This window comes from Malaclemys terrapin, chromosome 10 (genome assembly GCF_027887155.1).
Source record: "Malaclemys terrapin pileata isolate rMalTer1 chromosome 10, rMalTer1.hap1, whole genome shotgun sequence".
NCBI classification, from domain to species: domain Eukaryota; kingdom Metazoa; phylum Chordata; order Testudines; family Emydidae; genus Malaclemys; species Malaclemys terrapin.
Window position 1 is genome coordinate 40,418,871 of NC_071514.1, and position 19,146 is coordinate 40,438,016.

At 54.3% G+C, this 19,146-nt stretch overlaps 1 protein-coding gene across 2 annotated transcripts; it reads left to right on the top strand.

Moving 5' to 3' along the window:
• Nucleotides 1–438: 438 nt before the first annotated feature.
• On the top strand, nt 439–17,722 carry NMB (neuromedin B). Of its 2 annotated transcripts, XM_054041116.1 has the most exons (4): nt 439–783; nt 8,254–8,465; nt 11,952–12,082; nt 17,431–17,722. In XM_054041116.1, exons 1-3 carry the CDS (start codon nt 633–635, stop codon nt 12,042–12,044), a joined length of 456 nt encoding a protein of 151 aa, XP_053897091.1. In that variant the 5' UTR covers nt 439–632; the 3' UTR covers nt 12,045–12,082; nt 17,431–17,722. The 2 variants fall into 2 exon arrangements, with proteins under 2 accessions (XP_053897091.1, XP_053897092.1); XM_054041117.1 differs by lacking the exon at nt 11,952–12,082 and having other exon boundaries at nt 444–783.
• Nucleotides 17,723–19,146: the final 1,424 nt, after the last annotated feature.

A 19,146-nucleotide genomic window follows, 5' to 3' on the forward strand; every position in this document is an offset into this window, starting at 1 on the left:
AAATGTGGCCTGCGATTTGTGCAGGAGCGAAGCTTGCCACTTGGAAGGCCTGGCCCTGTGCCGCTGCCACAGGCAGCAGGATCTGCACCCTGACTTCCCTGTGTGCTGTGTTTGGAGGTGCTCCATGAAAGGTGCCCTGACCCCACAGGTGCTGGAACTAGGGGTGCAGGGGGTGCAGCTGCACCCCCTGGCTTGAAGTGGTTTCCATCAGCTAGAGGGTTTACAGTTTGGTTCTACAGCTCCGAATGCCCCCACCATATCCATTGTTCGAGCACCATTGCCTGCTGAAGGGGCCCCCTGCCCGGGCTGGCCGGAACACGTGGCGGGATCTTCCGGGCCAGGGGCACACAGCTGGGCGGTGAGTCGCCCCCGCCAGCCCTGCTCCCGGCCTTAGACGTGGCCCGGGCAGGGGCGGGGTTGGGCGCCCCCCGCCGCCGCCGCGCGTAAGGCGAGGGCTGTGGCTGCTCCTGGCCAGTCTCCGCCCCGCGGTGGGAGGCTTTAAATGGAGCAGCCCGGGAAGCTACAGGCGGCCAGCCCGGAGCACGACCCGCTGCCGCTCTCCCCAGGCACCTGCGCTTCCCCCGGCCCGAGGCGAAGCATCCGCAGCGTCCCCCGGAGCCCGGCGGGGAGCCATGGGCGCGCTGCCCGCCAGCCGGCTCCTGGGCTGCCTGCTGCTCTTCTCCTTCTTCTCGGCAGCCCCCGCGGGCCGGGCGGACTTCGCCGAGCCGCGGGGCAGAACGGCCAGGATCAAAGTCAACCCCCGCGGCAGCCTCTGGGCCACAGGTACCGACCACTGCCCCGCCCGGGCGCCGCTCTCCGCCTGCCCCGGCGCCTCCCGGCGGAGCGCCCCTGGGAAGCCGCCCGCGGCTTGGGCGATCGAAGGGGCTTTCCCGGATCCCGGCGGGGTTGGGGGGAACAGCACCGGGGTTCCCGGGACAGGCGGCCCCGCTCCCCTCCCGGCTGCAGGCCAGCCAACGGGCGAAGCCCCCCTAGTCCGAGGCCCGGCGGAGAGGGGGAGCCGGGCCGCGGGAGAGCGCAGGGGCGGAGGGTGTCAGCGGACCCCCAGAGCCAGCGGGCTGGGGCGGGGAGAGCTTGTCGGCGGAGAACCCCCCGCTGCTGTGGACTGACGGGCAATGAGGAGAGAGCCTTGGGTGGGGGCAGGTGAGGAGCCCAGCCCCAGCGAGGGAACCCCAGCTGGGCAGGACAGGGGACTAGAGTTGCAGCGAGGCGAGCCGGTCTGTGGTACAGGGCTCAATTCCTGTCTCTGGAGAGCGCACCTGGGCAAAGCGTCTTGTCATGGGGCAGGTAGGCTGAGGTGGGGCTTACGTCAACTGGTGCGAGGGACTTGGCTGTGGGGGCTGGGAGCTGGAACCCCTCGGAGGCAGATTCTAGCAGCAGGTGAGCAAACCTTTTAACTACAGGGCTAAATTCACACCGAATCTATGCCTGCTCTCCGGCTGAGTGATGGAGTGCGCTTTGCTTTGGATGTGCTGGTGGGGTCCTATCTGAGGTTAATTCACTGCAGTGCCTTCCCAGCAAAGGAACACGTACTTCTGGGCCAAGGGCGCTCTAGCCTGGAGAACTCAAAGGGCAAATGGGCCAAGGGCTACCCAGGCCCAGGAGGTTCTGCCAAACTACTCACTGTGGCCCATTGGGGAACCCTGGTGCCAGGGAGGGCTGCCAGGAATTGGCACAGGCACATCTGCCTGCAGAAATGTCTGAGTTCCTCCGATGCCAAAAATTAACCGAGAGAGAAAAAAACTAAATCAAGAGAACAGGAGAGTGGGCAAGGAAGTGGGGGAAGAAAGGAGCATGAGGCAGGGCTTAGCCAGGGGACATTGTGTCTACTGTAATAGATACACATTTTAAACACTCTCAGCTCCTCAGAACACATGCATGTTTTAAAAGCACAGGGTTAGCCCTCCCCTGAAATCAGCTACCCCATTACAATCCCCTCTCCCAAAAAGAGATCCAAAAATTAAGACACCAAGCCATCAGGAGTCTATTTTGTGTAGGTCAGAAGTTGCCTCTCCTTTGCATCCTTTTTTGTGTGATGCAGGGGTGGTGGTGAAGACTCCTGAGTTCTCTGGAGCTGGGCTGGAGAGCAAGAGGAGGGCACAAGTCAGGGGGAGAAGCAGGCAGATGCCATCTATCAGTCATCGTACAATCCCCACACCCTTCCATTGCCCAGGACGGGCTGCCCCAAAACACTGTGTTGGCAGCTCCAGAGCACTGGTGCACACTGCATTATTGCACAAGTAGTGCTGGAAATGCTTGCTGGTCACTGTCTCTGGAGAAATAACAGCTGTGCTATTAAGAATCTTAATTCAGATATATGAGCAGGTTGTGGAGCTAGACTGGTCTCTGAGGATTTGTCTACACTGCAAAAAGAGGTGTGGACTTTGGGTCTTCGGGTGGCAGCTTGGGCTTTCAAGCCCACCTGATCCCCTGGGTCTGAGCTTGGGGGCTAGCATGAGCAGCTGCCAGAGCCACCATGTTCACACTGCTATTTTTAGCACACTAGCTGGAGCCCTGCTAGCAGGAGTCTGTCTGCTTGGGCTGGGAGACTCACTTCCAGTTGCAATGTAAATACTCTTAGATTTCTCACTTGTGCTGCTAACCCAAATTAAAGGCCAAGTTTGTGTCTTCCCTGCTGTTTTAACCCGAGTTACCAACGCACTTCTTTTGCAATATAGACACACCCTAAATGGGATAGACCACTTCCACAGAACTCCACCAACACACCTGCTCCCAGCTGAGTGACAACACATTCAACCAATGAAATGTAAGAAACATAGTCCCAGAGGATGAGGGTGGGAATATAGATAGATGATCAGCAGAACAACTGTCCTTGATTAACCAATGATTCTGGAGCCTGGACAATATTACCTAGCTACTGTTAGCTGATTGTCCCTTTTCTGGGTGCATGGCAAGGTGGATTGTTCCAAATCCCTGTAGCAGAGAGATGGCACCCACAGTCCCAGACACAGGCAGCAAATTCCTTGGGCAGATTCTGCCTTGTGGTGAGTAGTAGTGTGCTGTGGAGGCACCAGGGTCTACACTGAGCTAAACACTGGGAGATTAGACACGATTTCAGAACTTCAGACGCAATCAGATATTCGGGAGACAAGGTGCGGGAGGTAATATCTTTTATTGGACCATTTACATACAATTGGACTAATTGCATGTAATAAAATATTGGTATGAGAAGATGCAAAGCAGAGAGCCTGTCCATTATTTTAAGACTAAGTAGAGAAAAAGCAGGAATACCTTCCAGATTTGCACTATTCTGAGACAGAGGAAACCAAATCTATTTCTCAGCTACTCATCTGTGTGTTCAAAATCTAGTATGGCACCTTCAGTACCACTGTGAAACTTGTCTGAATAGAGCTCTTTAAAGGGGAGTGAGCAAGCAAAAAGGTGGGTGTGTGGGAGAAAGCTGCTGTGAAGCTTCCTGCAGACGAGAAGCCAAGAATGGGGGTAGAGGGCAGAGCTGAGGGGTCACAATCTGCTTGGCTAGGAGAGATCCCAGGGAGCCCCTGGAGAATCAGCTCAATTAGGAGTGGGAGTTTCCCTCCAGTAACAGCCTCAGTGTGGCTTGCTGTGGAGCAAACCCCCCCAGATGATGTCCTATCTCAGAATGGCAATGCCGGCTCTGTCCCAGGGTGATGCTCATCCTAGTTAAGGACACAGCTGCTGTAACCCTGGGCACTGTGTGCCACGGAGCCCGCTAGTTGGGGGTGGATTGGTAGCACAAGATAATCCACTAGCCAGGCAGCAATGAATCCAGAATGTGTCGTCGTCTCTGTGCTGCTGCTGCTCTGCCAGAGGGCTCCTTCCCCAGCTGGCAGAGGGAGAGGGCCAGATCGCTCAATGCCCAGAGCAGAGGCTTCCAGAAAAGGGGCAAATTCCTTTACAAACCCAGACCCAAGTGTGGTTTGATCCTTCAGTCTGTCCCCTGGGGCTGCTTCCCCTCAGCCAGACTCTAGCCAAGGGAGGTGTGAAGGGCCTTTCTGCTGCCCCTTTCCCTCCTTGCCCGCCTGAAGCCTGGGAGGGGAGCGGGAGCCAGAAAGGCTCCATGCAGCCTGCAGGAGCCCTCCCCAAACGAGAACTGGAGTGCTTTGCCCTACAAGTGCCCCCTGCCCAGGTTTCCAAGCCCCTGAGAGGTCTCTCAGCACCTTTGTCTCCCTGTTATTGACCAGGCCCTGATGCCCCGGTAGTTCAGGGAAGCCCAGCAAACAACCATATGTCGTGTAATCAGAATCTGCTGCCGGAAGCCCCCATGGCATTAACCACTGACACAGCATGTGCTGGCTATTCAAGCTCCCGTTTGTGGGGCCTTGTAATAACAAGTGCAGAATGAAGAGGCCTTGGTCTGAGCACTAATGATCTCCCCGTACCCCTGCACTGTTTGTGCCCTGAAGGATGAGGGGTTTATGAAATGCTTGTTGTCCACTAGGGTGATGAATCTGCTAAGCAGGAACTACCCTTCCCATCAAGCTATGACCAACTCCTAGGGCAGACATGTGGATCTGGTCTGGGCAGAACCTGTGGGGAAGCAGCAGAGACAGGACAGGGAGCCATTGCAGAGGAGCCCCAATGAGACAATCCACTGACTTAGCCTGGTTTGGAAACCTGCAAACTCCTACTCGCTTCTGTTCTGCCCAATTGAAGCTAGGGGGTTCTTTAGGGATTCTCGGTGAAGGACTGAGTTGAATGACCCGGGACGAGGAGAACTGGATACAACTCAATTTTATTATAGGATGGGAAGTATAACAATTATTAATGTCACTGGCCAAAACTGGGGGAGCAGGGGGGTAGGCTATATTAACAGCTTCCAGCAGAGGCTGGGCTGGAGAGGCACCGGGCCAAGAGGCCCTAGCCCTCTGGTGACTCGTAGATTTCAAGGGCAGAAGGGACCGTTATGATCATGTCGCCTGACCTCCTGCACAGCACAGGCCAGAGACCTGTCCCACAATAATCCTTAGAGCAGATCTCAGAAAAACACCCAGTCTTGAACCAAAAATGGCCAGTGATGGAGAATCCACCATGACCCTTGGCAAAGGGCCCAAATAGGAACATTTAGCTTCAATTGCAACAGTTTTAGCCACTGTATTGAGGTAATTTGCAACCTTTCCTTCCATGCTGGCCCTAGTACAATAGCCTTTCACTTACTGTGCATCCTTCTGGTCATTGGGACACACTGGAGCTAGTGCTGATACAGCTGAATGTTTTGAAGCATCTTCAGCGCTTGGCTCCAAGTTGTGGTATACCTGGCACGCTACTGGTACCTTAGGGGTGCGTTGTGCCACAGCACAGAGTGGCTGCAACAGTTACATTGGTGGGACCAGGAATGTTCTCGGATGTCTCCCCGGGATGTTACTTGTGTATATTGTGTTCCTGGTAGACTTAAGGTAAACACAGTGGGACACAGCCTGGTTAAGCTGCATCATCTTGCTAGCTGCTAATAAGCTCGCTAGCTTGTATCTCCAGTACTGGGCTACCTTGACTCATAATGTAATGAGCCCACAGGCTCCTTATTGGCACTGTTAACCTCCCGGGTACTGTCCAATCCTGAGAGGGCTCCATACACCTCCAGAACAGGCATGGGAAACGCTCTGGAGGGAGCTAGAGGCTGCATGCAGCAGCAGTCTCGGAGGTGGCTGTAGAGAGAAGGCTGGGCAGCTTAAAAGCTGGGTCTGAAGGGCTGAGCGCCAGGCTGGGAAGCAGCCTGTCACTGGCAGAGGGGCCAGTGGTAGCCATGGTGGTGGATCCCAGGGAAAGATTGCAAGTGGGGGTCCATGTGGATGAGTCTGAATGGGACTACAGGTGCTGGCCGGGGAGTCTGTAGGCCAGTGTGTGGCTGCCTCTGGGAGAGGTCTGGAGGAGGTACCCGGGCACAAGATCTGACCTTCATTTCCCTGTGCTGAGCTGCCCCGGGGCTGGGCTGGGATTTGTTGTGGGTTGTGTTTATCATCTGTAGTTTGCCACTTACAAGCATTGTGCTAGGGTCATTGCAGGGTTTATTTCTGGCTGCCCAAGTTCATCCCCTTTGCTACTTGTCGGGCTCTGAGGGTACATCTCCACTGCAAGTGCTACAGCAGCACAGCCGCAGCACTGCAGCTATGCCACTGGAGTGCTGACCGTTCCTACAGTGACCGTTAATCCATTCCCTCAGAAGCTGGGTGGAGGGAAGAATTCTTGTTGGCCATGTTGCAGAGGGTGTGACTTTTTCCATAGCCCTGAGTGGTGCAGCAAGGCCAACCTAAGTTTTAGGTGTAGACCAGGTCTGTGAGTGTTTATGGGAACTCATTGAGGGCTAGATCCTGAAGGGTCTGCTGCTTGGAGAGCCTGACTCCAAGCATGTGCTACAGAACACCTGGGGGACTGGTGTCCCACTGCTCTCCTAGTCGCACTGGGTCCAGTTACAGTTCAGGGTGAGCCTGACTGGGAAAACGAGCTATGATTTTGCGGGTGCACTGTCCATGCAACTTATAGCCCTTAAATGTCTAACTACTGACTGTGCATGCAAATCAGGTAGTTAGCACTGATCCCTATAAAACAGGGGTGGGCAAACTACAGCCCACGGGCCGCATCTGGCCTGCCAGCCATTTTAATCTGGCCCTCGAGTTCCTGCTGGGGAGTGGGATCTGGGGCTTGCCCCACTCCAGTCAGGGAGCAGGGTTGGGGGCTGCTCTGTACGGCTCCTGGAAGCAATGGCATGTTCTCTCCTCCGGCTCCTACACATAAGGGCAACCAGGGGCTCCACTTTACATGCTGTTCCCACCCCAAGCGCTGCCCCTGCAGCTCCCATTGGCCGGGAACCATGGTCAATGGGAGCTGCAGGGGTGGCGCGCAGCAGAGCTGCCTGGCCACGCCACTGCATAGGAGCCGGAGAGGGGACATGTTGCTGCTTCTGGGAGCTGCTTGAGGTAAGCGCTGCCTGGAGCCTGCACCCCTGAGCCAGCCCCAACCTTCTGCCCCAGCCCTGATCCCCCTCTGAACCCCTCAGTCCCAGCCTGGAGCACCCTCTTACACTCCAGAGCCTGCACCCCCAGCTGGAATCCTCACCCCCCACCCGCCGTCCCAGCCCAGAGCCCCCTCCCGCACCCTGAACTCCTCATTTCTGGCACCCCCAGCCAGTGGCCTCACCTGCCTCCGCGCCCCTACCCCCGATTTTGTGAGCATTCATGGCCCGCCATACAATTTTTATACCCAGATGTGGCCCTTGGGTCAAAAAGTTTGCCCATCCCTGCTATAAAAGGTGCCCAGCATTATCTGCAGAGCTGAGTGTGAAACTGGTGTCCGCGCTGAAGACTTCTACAAATGCCTATGCTACATCCCAGCTGATTTACCGGCCCCCTAATGCTGCTGTCTTTTTGTTGGCGCCTGCATGAAGTGCCTGCTTGGCTGCCTTCCTCTGAACGGCTAAGCTAACTCATAGGTTGTTTGTTGGATGGTAATTAAAGGTGAGCTACCAAGATGTTTTTAAGGTTCTGGGAATTACCACCCTGACTCAGACAGGGGTCCCTCTAGCCTGGTCTCCAGTCTCTGATGGGACCAGCAGCAGCTGCTTCCATGGAAGGCACAAGAACCATGCAGCAGGTAGTGATGGATCTCTGGCCCCTAGGGAAAGCTCCCTTCAAACCCTTGATAGTTACTGGTCTTGAAAGCAAAACTTTTAATAATAATAATAATAATATATGGAGATATACCTATCTCATAGAACTGGAAGGGACCTCAAAAGGTCATCTAGTCCAGCCCCCTGCCTTCACTAGCAGGACCAAGTACTGATTTTTGCCCCAGATCCCTAAGTGGCCCCCTCAAGGATTGAACTCACAACCCTGGGTTTAACAGGCCAATGTTCAAACCACTGAGCTATCCCTCCCCCCAGTTATTTCTGCTACTTACTGTGATAACTCTGGATAGTTGTCACCCAGAGTAGTGTTTCTAGGATTTCAAGAGGAACAAAAAAGTGGCCATTGTCGCATTCTCTTTTGCTAGTTCCCCCTCTGTTCTGCCTCCTTCAGCTAGAGGTGGGTTTGTGCTACAGTATCTTCTGAAAAATTCCATTGCAATAGAGCAGTGGCTGCTGCGGCTAATTTCAAAGGCTGCTTGGCATTAGGGAGATGTCTGACTTTTGCATCCAGCCCCCCTGCCAGAGCTTGAAATCTCCCCCCCACTTCCCCCCCGAAGCCCCTGAAACCATCTTACCCATTCCCTGTTCAATACATGTGCCCAATGTCATTTCAGGTCACTTCATGGGGAAGAAGAGCATTGCGGCCTCCCCGCTTCTGGAGTCTCCGGAAGATGCTGCAGCAAACTCCATCCCAATGGCCTTCAGCCCGACTCTCCGAGCTGTCTTGCAGGACATGAAAGAGCTGCTTACCAGAGAGCTCCTGAAAATCCTCTTGCAAGAGAGACTAATAGATGAGAACCAAGGAAAATCTGAGCTTCAAAACCAGGTGACTACTGAGCAATGTGGTGGTGAGAGAGACACCTCTGAGTGAGAGGCTGCAGGAGAGTACAGCAGGGAGCAGCATAGGGCCAAATCATCCCCTCCCCCAGGGCAGCCAGAGGAGGGGCCAAGAAGCCCCCCAAGGCCAGGCTGCAGTAGTTTCCCTCCTATCTGGGTTAAGGAGCCCACATAGGAGGCTAACCCCAGAGATCCAGAGGGAAGGAAACACCTGTTTCCCAAGGGAGGTTGACCCTGCCATCTCCATTGGAGCCAGGCTGTCCTGGACAGAGACCCCCTGAAGCTTTGGAGGGGCTCAGTGGAGTAAACGCTGAAGCAGCGTTAACTCTGGCTTGGCAATGCTAATACCAGAAGCTGGGCTCCTGCTCCAATCCCTTGCGCCTCTGCCACCAAACTTCTGCAGGGCACTGACCCTGCGGCGCGCCAGTGGAATAGCTAGGATAAAGGCTGAAGCTGGACCTTCTCCCCCCTCCACAGCCCAAGGGCAGATGCCCAGGAGCTCTGTCCCCTCTGCTCATGGAGCAGTGGGGATGGTCTGAGCCATAGCTCTTACAAGGGAAAAGCCTGTAGTCACTTAGCCCTTACTAGCGCAGGGTTGATCCTTTCAGTATCCTCTAGAGTGATAGCACAGAGGCATCCCACACACAGGGGCGTAGCAAGGGCCCTCCAACATCTCTGGTGCTGGGAATCCTGCATGCAGGCCGGGGAGCTCCTACACTAGAAATACCAAAAGTAGGTAAACTGGGGGGGAGGGAGCAGGGGGATTTAGCGAGGAGTGACAAAATCAGGGCAGTAGGAAGGCATGATAATAGGTGGCTCAGAATCACCTGCCTGCTCCATCGCATTGTGCTGCTCCAGTGACCTAAAACGCTGATACATGCTGTTTAGCTGGCTGGTGAGAAACAGCGGAGCACAGCAGGGAATGCAGCCTATGTTACGGAGGCACTGGTCACACTCGACAGCTTCTGGCGAAGCTGCGTTGCGCACTTCAAGCTGGGATTCGTGCATTTAGTCACATACAAAGGACACAGCTTGTTGTCCCCCCCGCCCCACAGCTAGTACTCGCTTTTTGGACACCATGAATGCCCTGCAGTGACGCCGCATGAATGAAAACACCTGAATTTGGTTTTAAACACCAGTTTGATTTAATCTGGGCCCACAGCCGCTGATGCACCTCAATCATGGTGGCATGGCTACTGCCTGGCATCGCTCCAGGGCAGAGCTTCCGCGGTTTGGTGCCCTACCTGTGCATCTCCCACTGCAGCCTCTTGGAATTCTGGGAAGTTTTCCCTGCATGCCAGCTGTCTGGGGGCTGTAATGCTGGCCTGGTTTTGGGGTGGCTTGTGGCCGTACACACACAGGCTGGGTGTTCCATTAGCAGTGACTGACATGCCAGGTGGGCGGAGCTGTAGGAGAGAGAGCTGGCCTCTCTGCGTGCTCCATACAGTTCCACACCGAGTGGCTTGTGTTTGTGGCAACTGTCTGGCCAGACCCAGGGGGGACAGAATTTGCTGTGAAGGGCTGGGGCAGAGGGATAGGACAGGGAGTGAGGAGCTACTGAGATTCAGCCGGGTGGGGAGGGGAAGCTTGGTAGTTCCTTGATGGTTAGTGACCAGTGCTCTCCTCCCCCCCCCCCCCACACCTCCTCAGCAGCTGGCACACATGCTCCAGCCCCTCTCCTGGGCTGGGTGTCTCTGCTGGGACCTTCAGTGGCTGGAAGGTGGGATGGGGCTAAGCTGGCTGCTGGTAAGTCACATGAGTGGCTGTCTCTTCCAGGTAGCTGGGGGCATGCCCTGAGTCTCCCCCCTCGCGTACCAGCCTCGGCCACCTTGGCCACTATGGCCAGCCAAGTGAAGGAAGATGGGGAGAAGAGAGCTGGTTTTAGTTGCTCCCTAGGGGCGGGCCTGATCCCAAGCACTGCAGCCGCTGCTCTAGCTGCTCCTCCAGGTCCTACTCTTGCCTCCAGGAGATATTTTGGGACAGAAAACATTGGGGATGGAAACACATGTCAGCCCCCCTCAGTATTTCCAGTGTGGGGGCACTAGCCCCCTGGTTCTGGTGCCCCTGCCCAGCTCCCCGTCCTGAGCTGTCACCCCCAATGGGTGCTTTCTGAAATCTGCCCTTTTTTCTCTGGGTCAGTCACTGCACTACAGTGGGTGAAAATAACCCAAACAATTATTTAAAAGGGACAAAAATTCTGTTAGGCCAAAGTGATACTAGTCAGGCCAGCCAATGATTGACTGGACCCGGGAATACAGTGCAGGCACACAGCCTGACCGATTAAAAACAATAAAAAGACTTACCCAGTTTTGTTCTCTCAGAGTTAGGGTACAGTCTCATTGCAGGAAGCAAAGGGAATCCTATGGTCATTCTAAGGCAAATTATCTACACGGGAGCTCTGTGTATGTGGCACAACCAAATGCATTCAGAGACTAATCAACCCCATTTAGGTAGCATCTGCTCATTGCTCTTGATGAGGAGCTGGAAGACAAACAAAGTCCGGTCTCTTTACAGAAGAGTGGTGCAAACTGCCAGCTGCTAACTTACTGATTCATGCTGGTAGGTCTGCTGGGTTGCTGAGTCCATCTCTCCCTGAGAAATAGTCTCACCTGAACCAATTGCTAGCCACCCTTCACAATGCGCCGGATCCTGCTAACAGTCAAACTGCCTGATTGGCCCTGCCCAAATACACAGTAGTGCAGAGAGACCCAAACCCTCATGCATGCTGCACTGGCCATCGCGGCCCAGTATGGAGGGGCTTCACCATCTCCTACCCTTTAGGTGTCATATGCCCCAGGGGACAAAACTAGGGAGCAGTCCTTGCACTCCCAAGAGCACATGGACTGCAGCTGTAGCTGGCCCTTCGGTAGGGTGCACAAGGGTTGGGGGAAGGCTTCTTGTGCCTGCAAACTCCTTTCTCCCTCCCCCCCCCCCCCACTCCCAAAGGCCTTGTCTTCACTGGGAGAAAAGGGATGTTTTTAGCATGCGTCAGGTAACGTGTTAAAACCGAAGTGTAAACGGGGCACGTTGTATTTTAATTCATGAGCTAGGTGGGGTCAACCATGGGGGGCTCAACATAGGGTTTACCACTACCAGCTAAGGTGTGTTAAAAGCACCCTTTTTCTCCTAGCATAGACATGGCCTGCCCTAAATCAACCACCTGCTCTTCCTCCCATGCTCATTTCCTTTTGTGTAACAGATGAATGCCCTTTCACAGCACCTATCCCATTCAGCCTCACTCCCCACCCATCTGGGGGTGTCTCCAATGGGCCCCTTGCTGTGGAGTACAGCAGAGTTCCCCCAGGGCTCCTGGAGAGGTGAGGCTGTTCTCTTGGGAAGGGGCCAGGGGTGACTGGGGAAGACAGACATGGCTGTTGTAGAGTCCTGGGTACCACAGAAGCTGGGTACTGTTTGCAGCTGTGGATCAGCGCTAGGAGCTCTCTGAACCTGGGTGACCAGCAGGGTTTCTCCACAGCCCCTGCTCGCACTGACACACGTTCTGCTGGAGCTGTCGCGCACAGGAACCATCTCTGGCCTTGTCTGTACTAGAGAATTGAACCAGCGGTGAATGAGCTGATGGAGGGCTTTGGTGTCAACACACACCAGGTATTGTGTGCACTGGGCACCTATCCCACGCTGCCCAGCACAGCTCTGGGGAGCAGTGCCTTCTGGGGGATTCAGAATGCCTTCTGGGATACTTTGGAATTTGCTTATGGGAGCTGGGCCTTTTCACCCACAATTCCCATAATCTCCTGGGGGATTGCCCTGTGTAGCTCCCATCTAGCCCTTTGGCACAGGTGCCTTTTCCTAGGCCTTTTCTGAACTTGGAGGCTGTCATGAATGCTTGAAGGAGAGGTTTCTGCTAGCGGCTTTCAAGGGCAGGCTGAGGTGTCTATGGTGAGAGGCTGGGGGATGTGCCAGCCGAGAGCCAGAGCCCAAAGCAAGCAGCTCCCAGATTTCATCCTGCAGTGGTTCTGTAGCACTGTCCAGGTGGATGGCTGCATGCTGCAAGGCCCAGAGGTTGAGCATGGACTGATGGGACCAAGTTCTGGAGATGGGGGGGCAGCGGCAGCGAAACTTCAGGACGAGGGAGGAGGCTTTCTTTGTGCTCTGTGATTCCCCCATCGATAGCAGCCCCCAGCCTCATGCTCCATGGGGCAAAGAGTGGGTGGGGGGGGTTGCAACCAGGCAGCAGAGGGTGTGGCTGTGGGTGTGGGGAAGATCTGACTCATGGCAGGAGAGGATCAGCAGGCAGGGCAGAGTCCTGTGGAGCTCTGATATTAAGATCTGGGGCAGTAACAGGTGGGGAGATGGGGGAGGGGGGGGATTTGATGAGGGGTGTGAGGTGATCAGTGCTGTGGGTAAGGAAGATGATCCCAGTGGCTGCACTTTGTCTGGACTGAAGAGACCGATCCATATGCAAACAGGTGCATGTAGGAGACTGCCAGCAGGAGGGAGCTGGCTGAGCCATGCTGACTGCTCTGTGACTAACACAGCAATGATCCTATCTGCCTGCTGCAAGTCTGAGCATGTGCTCCAGCGAGGTGAACAAACTGTCAATGCTCAGTGGAGAGCCAAGCCACTCACCCTGCTTACAAGGGGGAATGTTTGGCATGGAGTCGGGCTGTGCAGCTGATCAAGGGTGGGCTGTCACCACCTCACCCCCTTGGTTCAGATCAGTGGGTTCCAATAGGGGCAGTTGGCACAGTGTGAACAGCTGGGGCGATTAGCCCATCACTTCCCAGTTCCTGTAGCTGTTGAGCTCCTGCTTCGCTCAGTCTGTCAGGTCTGGCTGTGGAGTTACAGGCTTTCTGGAGGGTGTTCTCTGCAGCCTATTTTGGCCTTCCCAGTTCTTTTGCGTTTGTTTGCACAGGGGCATATTCAATGCACAATTCCTCCCATGGGTCAGTGAGCTCTTTAACTCTTGGCCAGTCTCCATTTAGCTCCCTGGGGTGGAGGTGCCACCCCTGTATGCTCCCTCAGGGCGTGGCCCAGCGCTGCAGTAGATCTGCCTCAGTGCCCCTAATGGTTCTGGCTGGGGCTCAGCCTCTGGCCCAGGCCCTGCGAGTGTTCAACCCCTTCCGGGAGGGCAGAGTCCCCAAGTCAGTGCAAGAGAGACTGGCTCCACTGGGAGCAGCTTTCAGCCTCTTCCTTTCAGGTGAACCCCAACTGCCAGGGCTGCCTGACCCTCCACCCCATGGTGCCTGGTAACCAGTCACACGCACGCTGCTGCCAGCCTAGCCTGCCCCAAGCAGTCTTCAGTCAGCTCCTGGCCTCACCCAGGCCTCTTGCATGACCTGGGAACTGCCCATGCCCTCTCCTTCCCTAGGCTCCCTCCTCCGCTGAGCCAGCTCTCCCCTTCCCACTGCCCTCCCCAAGCCTGTCAGTGCTGGCAGGTGACATGGGGCGGGGCTGAGGGAGCCTGCAGCGGCTCCATAACTGAGGGGCTCGCACGCCTCTTGCACTTCCCAGCCTAATTTCTACCCTTTGCGTCACCCTGCCTCTTGCTGGCAAATAGTTACCGCCTCATCCCAGCACTTCACTTGGATGGGACTAGGGTGACCAGATGTCCTGATAAAATTGGGACTGTCCCGCTATTCAGTTGTTTGTCCCTCGTCCTGCCGGATGTATGGTCGGGATGCCATTTGTCCCAATTTTTTGGCTTGGGGCACTCCCGTCTTTTTTTTTTTTTTTTTTTTTTTTTTGCGGGCCCTGCCCTTCCGTGCCCTGCCCCCCCCACCCCATGTCTCCCGATATTTTGTTCTTGTCATCTGGTCACCCTAGATGGGGCAACTGTCCCTGCTGCCCTGTGTTGTTGCAAGGTGATACTGAGGGATGCTACTTAACTTTTCTGAATTTGCTCAAATAATTGCCCCTTCCCAGCAGACTGCCCCTCCCCGCCAGTCTCAATAGCTCCCTTTACCCCCCCCCCCCCCAACCTATTCCTCCTCTGATGGGGATGGGTGTTTGTCCCCTCTCTCCTGTTGTTAGTATCTCTGGGAGCAGTCTGTAGGTGGTTGTAGGGAGCATCCCATTTCTCATTGCCTTTCCCCACACGCAGTGGGAACTGAGGGCTTGTCTGACCAGTGTGTTACTAGAGCAACAGAAGGTACAGGGAGCAAGGCCTGGCATATGACATACAGCTTGCCACACCATGACTGGCCATGGACACCCCACCACAGGCACTAACAGTTCCTTCAACTGGAGTATGATTCATTGCCTGTTGATAGGTCTTTTGCACTTCACATAGCTACTGTCATGTGCAGGACGCAGTGGGGCGCAGTGGGGTCCAAATAATGTTGTTTACTCACTGTGTGTAATGTGCCAGGTCTAGGTCTGCACCTGCTGCTGCTCTAGCAGGGTGCTGGTGGCCTTTGAACCATGCACAACAGTAAGGACCACTGGAGGGATCACACACTATTTAAAGGGATACTCCCCAATTCCTATGCACTGCAGAGATGCTTTGGCTAGCAAGTTTCATAGAATATCAGGGCTGGAAGGGACCTCAGGAGGTCATCTAGTTCACCCCCCCTGCTCAAAGCAGGACCAATCCCCAACTAGTCCTTTCAAGGATTGAACTCACAACCCTGGGTTTAGCAGGCCAATGCTCAAACCACTGAGCTATCCTGACAGCACCGAGAGGAACCTCTCCAGGGCCATGCCCGTGGCATCCTTGGTGGAAGTGGGAAAGCTCTAGAACTCTGCCACAGGAGATCAGGAGCAGCCTGAATCTTGTCGCCTTTAGGAATGAAACTGATGCTCCTCCCCTCATTATCGGCCTGATGATGTTTCTCCTGGAGACAGAGGATAAGCACACTCGCTGTAGGGGTGTAAGTGACAGAGCGAAGGCAAATGTCAGTAATGAACATAAATCATGTCTGTATAACTGGAAATTCTGCACACAAAACTTTGGTGTAAGGATGGGTGAGTGGGGTGCCCCTGTGTGCACCCTCAAATGCAAAGACCCCTGCTAGCTGAACCCCAACACACACGCAGCACAATTCTATGGCCAGTGACCGATTCAACAACCTCACAGGGACCTTTCTTCTACCTCCAACTGGTAAGGGAGCCGATGCACACAGCACAATGAGTCTCCTTCATGCTATAATGCCAAAGTTGGTGCTTCCTTGCCTACATCACACAAATGGCACCCACTAGAGGGAATGCTTAGAACTGCCTATGCACAGTGGTAATGATGCATAGGCAAATGGTAGGGGCATACTACAAGAGAGTGGAAGGATGGGGACTGTTTACTTGAGAGGGGACAAGGAAGGGGGGCTAATAGCAAATATACCAATGACTGGTAGAGAGATCACACACTGCTATCTGCCCTGCCTCATTATAGAAGAACAAGGGCTCATTCAGTGAACTTGAAAGGCAGCAAATTTAAAATGGATTAATCCTTTTTTCACACAGTCCACAATGAGCCTGTGGAACTCACTGCCACAAGATGCCATTGAGGCCAAGAGAGTAGCAGGATTCACAGAAGGCTTGAGCATTTCTATGAATAATGAAAATATCCTGAATTACAACAGTAAGGTTTGAACATTAAAAAACAAGGGCCTGGTTCTGTGCTGCACTCCAGTCCCTTTGTGTTGCTTTGGTGGCATAAAGAGCCTGTGAAGCAACCAGATCTGACCAGGTGAGAATTCCCTTAGCATAGGGGAGCCGTCAGCTGAAGCAAATCTGCTGTATCCAGCTCCTACAACTGCTCCCTGCCTGGTATTGGGGGGGAGGGGGAGTATCAGGGGGAGGAGAGTGCTGGCACACTCCAATATGCTGCAGCTGGCAGACAGCTCCTTGGATGTATGACCAGATGATGTAAGTTAGAGCAGCTCCTAGGCTGCTCCAGTGTATGTCAGGGCTGGTGCAGATGTACCATGAACTGTAACCAGCTTGCTGTTGGCCTTTTCTTCTCTCCTATTCTGGGCAGATCTCAGTGCAGGAGAGAGTCTGGGCCCAACCATCTTGGCAGGGATCCACCTGCTTCAGGGCTTGAGGTACCTCCAACTCCAGGGGACTCAGGGGAAGCAGTCCCTGGGGCAGATCATCCCACATTTGCCTACCCTGTTGGCTAGCACCTTCCATCAGGGTGCTGGGCTAGCAGGGCCCCATGTCCATTCTGAACCGGCAGTTCCTGTGTTCCCATAAAGCTTTGTTGAAAAAATGGGCTTGTATCCAACGGGCACGTTAGGCTGTCCTTGCAGGTGAAGTATTCTGAGCAATCATGATGGAGACACTGCAAAGCTCTGGGTAGCTCCTGGCTACTCATGACCAGCAGGGAGGCATTGCTGGCTCAGTGGTGGAGAGCCAGGGATGCAGGCAGGCAGCAAGCTTTGCAAAATGCTGTATGTACATCTGCACCATTGTAAAAACTCCCTCTGGGTTTGTTTTCACCTTGTCGCCAGTCCCCATGCGATGTGATTGGCCTCCCTGTCAGTTACTGGGCAATCTGTGCCTGGCCAATCCTAGCTCTAGGCTTTTCCTGTGCCAGCTGTCCCTGAAATCCGACCCACGCATCTGCCATCACATCACAGCAGGATATTCTATCAGTGTGAAAGTCACTCCTAACGTGGGAGCCCAGGTCACGGCGACACCTGGATGAGTTGGGGAGATGGAATCCATCCCCCAGCCTGGATCTGCAGAGCAGCCCCTCCTGCATCCCTAGCTTGTGGGCTGCAATGCTGGCCACAGTGACTCTGCCCCATTTGTGAGTTGGGGCCAATGGGTCTGTGAAAACTCTTCTTCCCTGGCACATCCCAACCAGCCCCTCACTGCTCTTCTGCTGCCTGGGATATGCTGGCACAGGAACCCTCCACGGGGCGCAGTGGCACCTGTACAGCTGCCCCGTAGAGGGCTTAAGGGACTGGCGGGGACTCATGCTGCCCATAGCCCTGGGTGAATTATACCTGGCAGCTGTAGCGCAGGGACTCATACTATTGCTCTCTTTTCAGGAGATGGGATTGGTAATGAAGGTGCTGGAGAAATACCTTTCAAACTGAAGAAGGGACGAAGGGACCGTGTACATAGACGACTGAGTCCAGCATCAGGAAGGCCTGGCTGGTTTGTAGTCAACACCAGGGAATGTTTGAATTATGGTTCTGTGGAGCTACATCACTCTTATGATTTAGTATTACTGTAATATTGTGAATATTGACCATCTGTATGAAGAAAGCCCCAAAGCCCTGACTGTATATTTCCCTTGCATTTTCTGCATTACTGCTGAGGTCAAAGAGCCCTTGTGAATAAAACTAACTCTTTGCACAGCACGTGCGAGCACTTCCTTTGCAGTCAGCACAGGCCAGCATTTAGGGAGGGGGGTGATCTGTTTCTTGGAAGCCTGAGTCTCCTGTGCACAGTGCGACTGATGGGCAGGGCAGGATGCAACAGAGGGGGGGGGTTGCAGTTGAATGTGAGGGCTGAGAGAGTCACTGAATGTTGCAGGGAGGTTGCAGCAGAGGGTGGGGGGAATGAGGGGCTCAGTGAATGTGGCTGAGGGGATGGAGCAGGCATGGGTGCACTTGCCGCAGGCTGTGATGAAGGCCGTGCAGCACAGGAGTGATGAGCTGTGAGGAGCTATGGGGATGGGGTCCCCCAGGAGTTGTGTGTTTGGGGCTGAGGCATGGGAGGGGTGTAGTGCCCAGGGATCAGGGGTCTGGGGGTGAGATGTCTGAGGAGTGGGGTTTTGGGGGGTGGGTTGCTCAGAGGAGGGATCATGGGGGGGATGCTGAACCTGAGGAGTGATTTCTGGGAGGGTGGATGCCCAGGGCAGCTGTGCCAGGGAGGTGGGATACCTGGGGTGGCTGGAGGGGTAGGCTCTCCAGGAGGATTGCCTGCTGGTGGGTGGCAGAGGGGGCAGGATGCCCTGGGTTGGGGGTGCAGGAAGTCAGGTGTTTGGAATGCAGGGTGGCCAGGGCTGGGACGACAGGGCTGGAGCAGATTACTAGCTGCAGGGGCTGGAGTATCATTGCTCTTTTATTGTTATTTGATTTATTGCTGTAGTATTTCATGGGCCCCTGTCAGGCTCAGGGCCCTGTTGTGACGGGTGCTACGCATGCGTGTTGTGAAGAGAGTCCCTGCCCTGAAAAGCCTGCAGTCTAAAAGAAGAACCACAGAAGAGGATTTTCATAGATTCCCAGGCCAGAAGGGACCATTGTGATTATCTAGTCCAGTGTTTCTCAACCTTTTTGATACCAGGGACTGGCTTCCTGCCTCCCTAAACTGTGTCAGCGAATTGTCAGGGACTGGCAAGGAGGCTGCCATGGACTGGCGCCGGTCTACAGACTGGTCATTGGGGAAACACTGGTTAGTCTCACCTTCTGCATAACACAGGCCAGAGAACTGCCCCAAAATAATTCCTAGAACAGATATTTTGGAAAAAAATCCAATCTTGATTTAAAAAATTGCCAAGAATGGGGGATCCACCACAATCCTTGATAAATTGTTGCCATGGTTCATTACTTTTACTGTTACAAATTTGAATCTGATTTCCAGTCTGAATTTGTCTAGCTTCAACTTCCAGCCATTGGATGGTGTCAGACCTTTCTCTGCTACACTGAAGAACCTGTTATTAAACATTTGTTCCCCATGTAGGTACTTACAGACTGTAATCAAGTCACCCCCTTAATCTTCTCTTTGTTAAACTAAATAGATTGAGCTCCTTGAGTCTA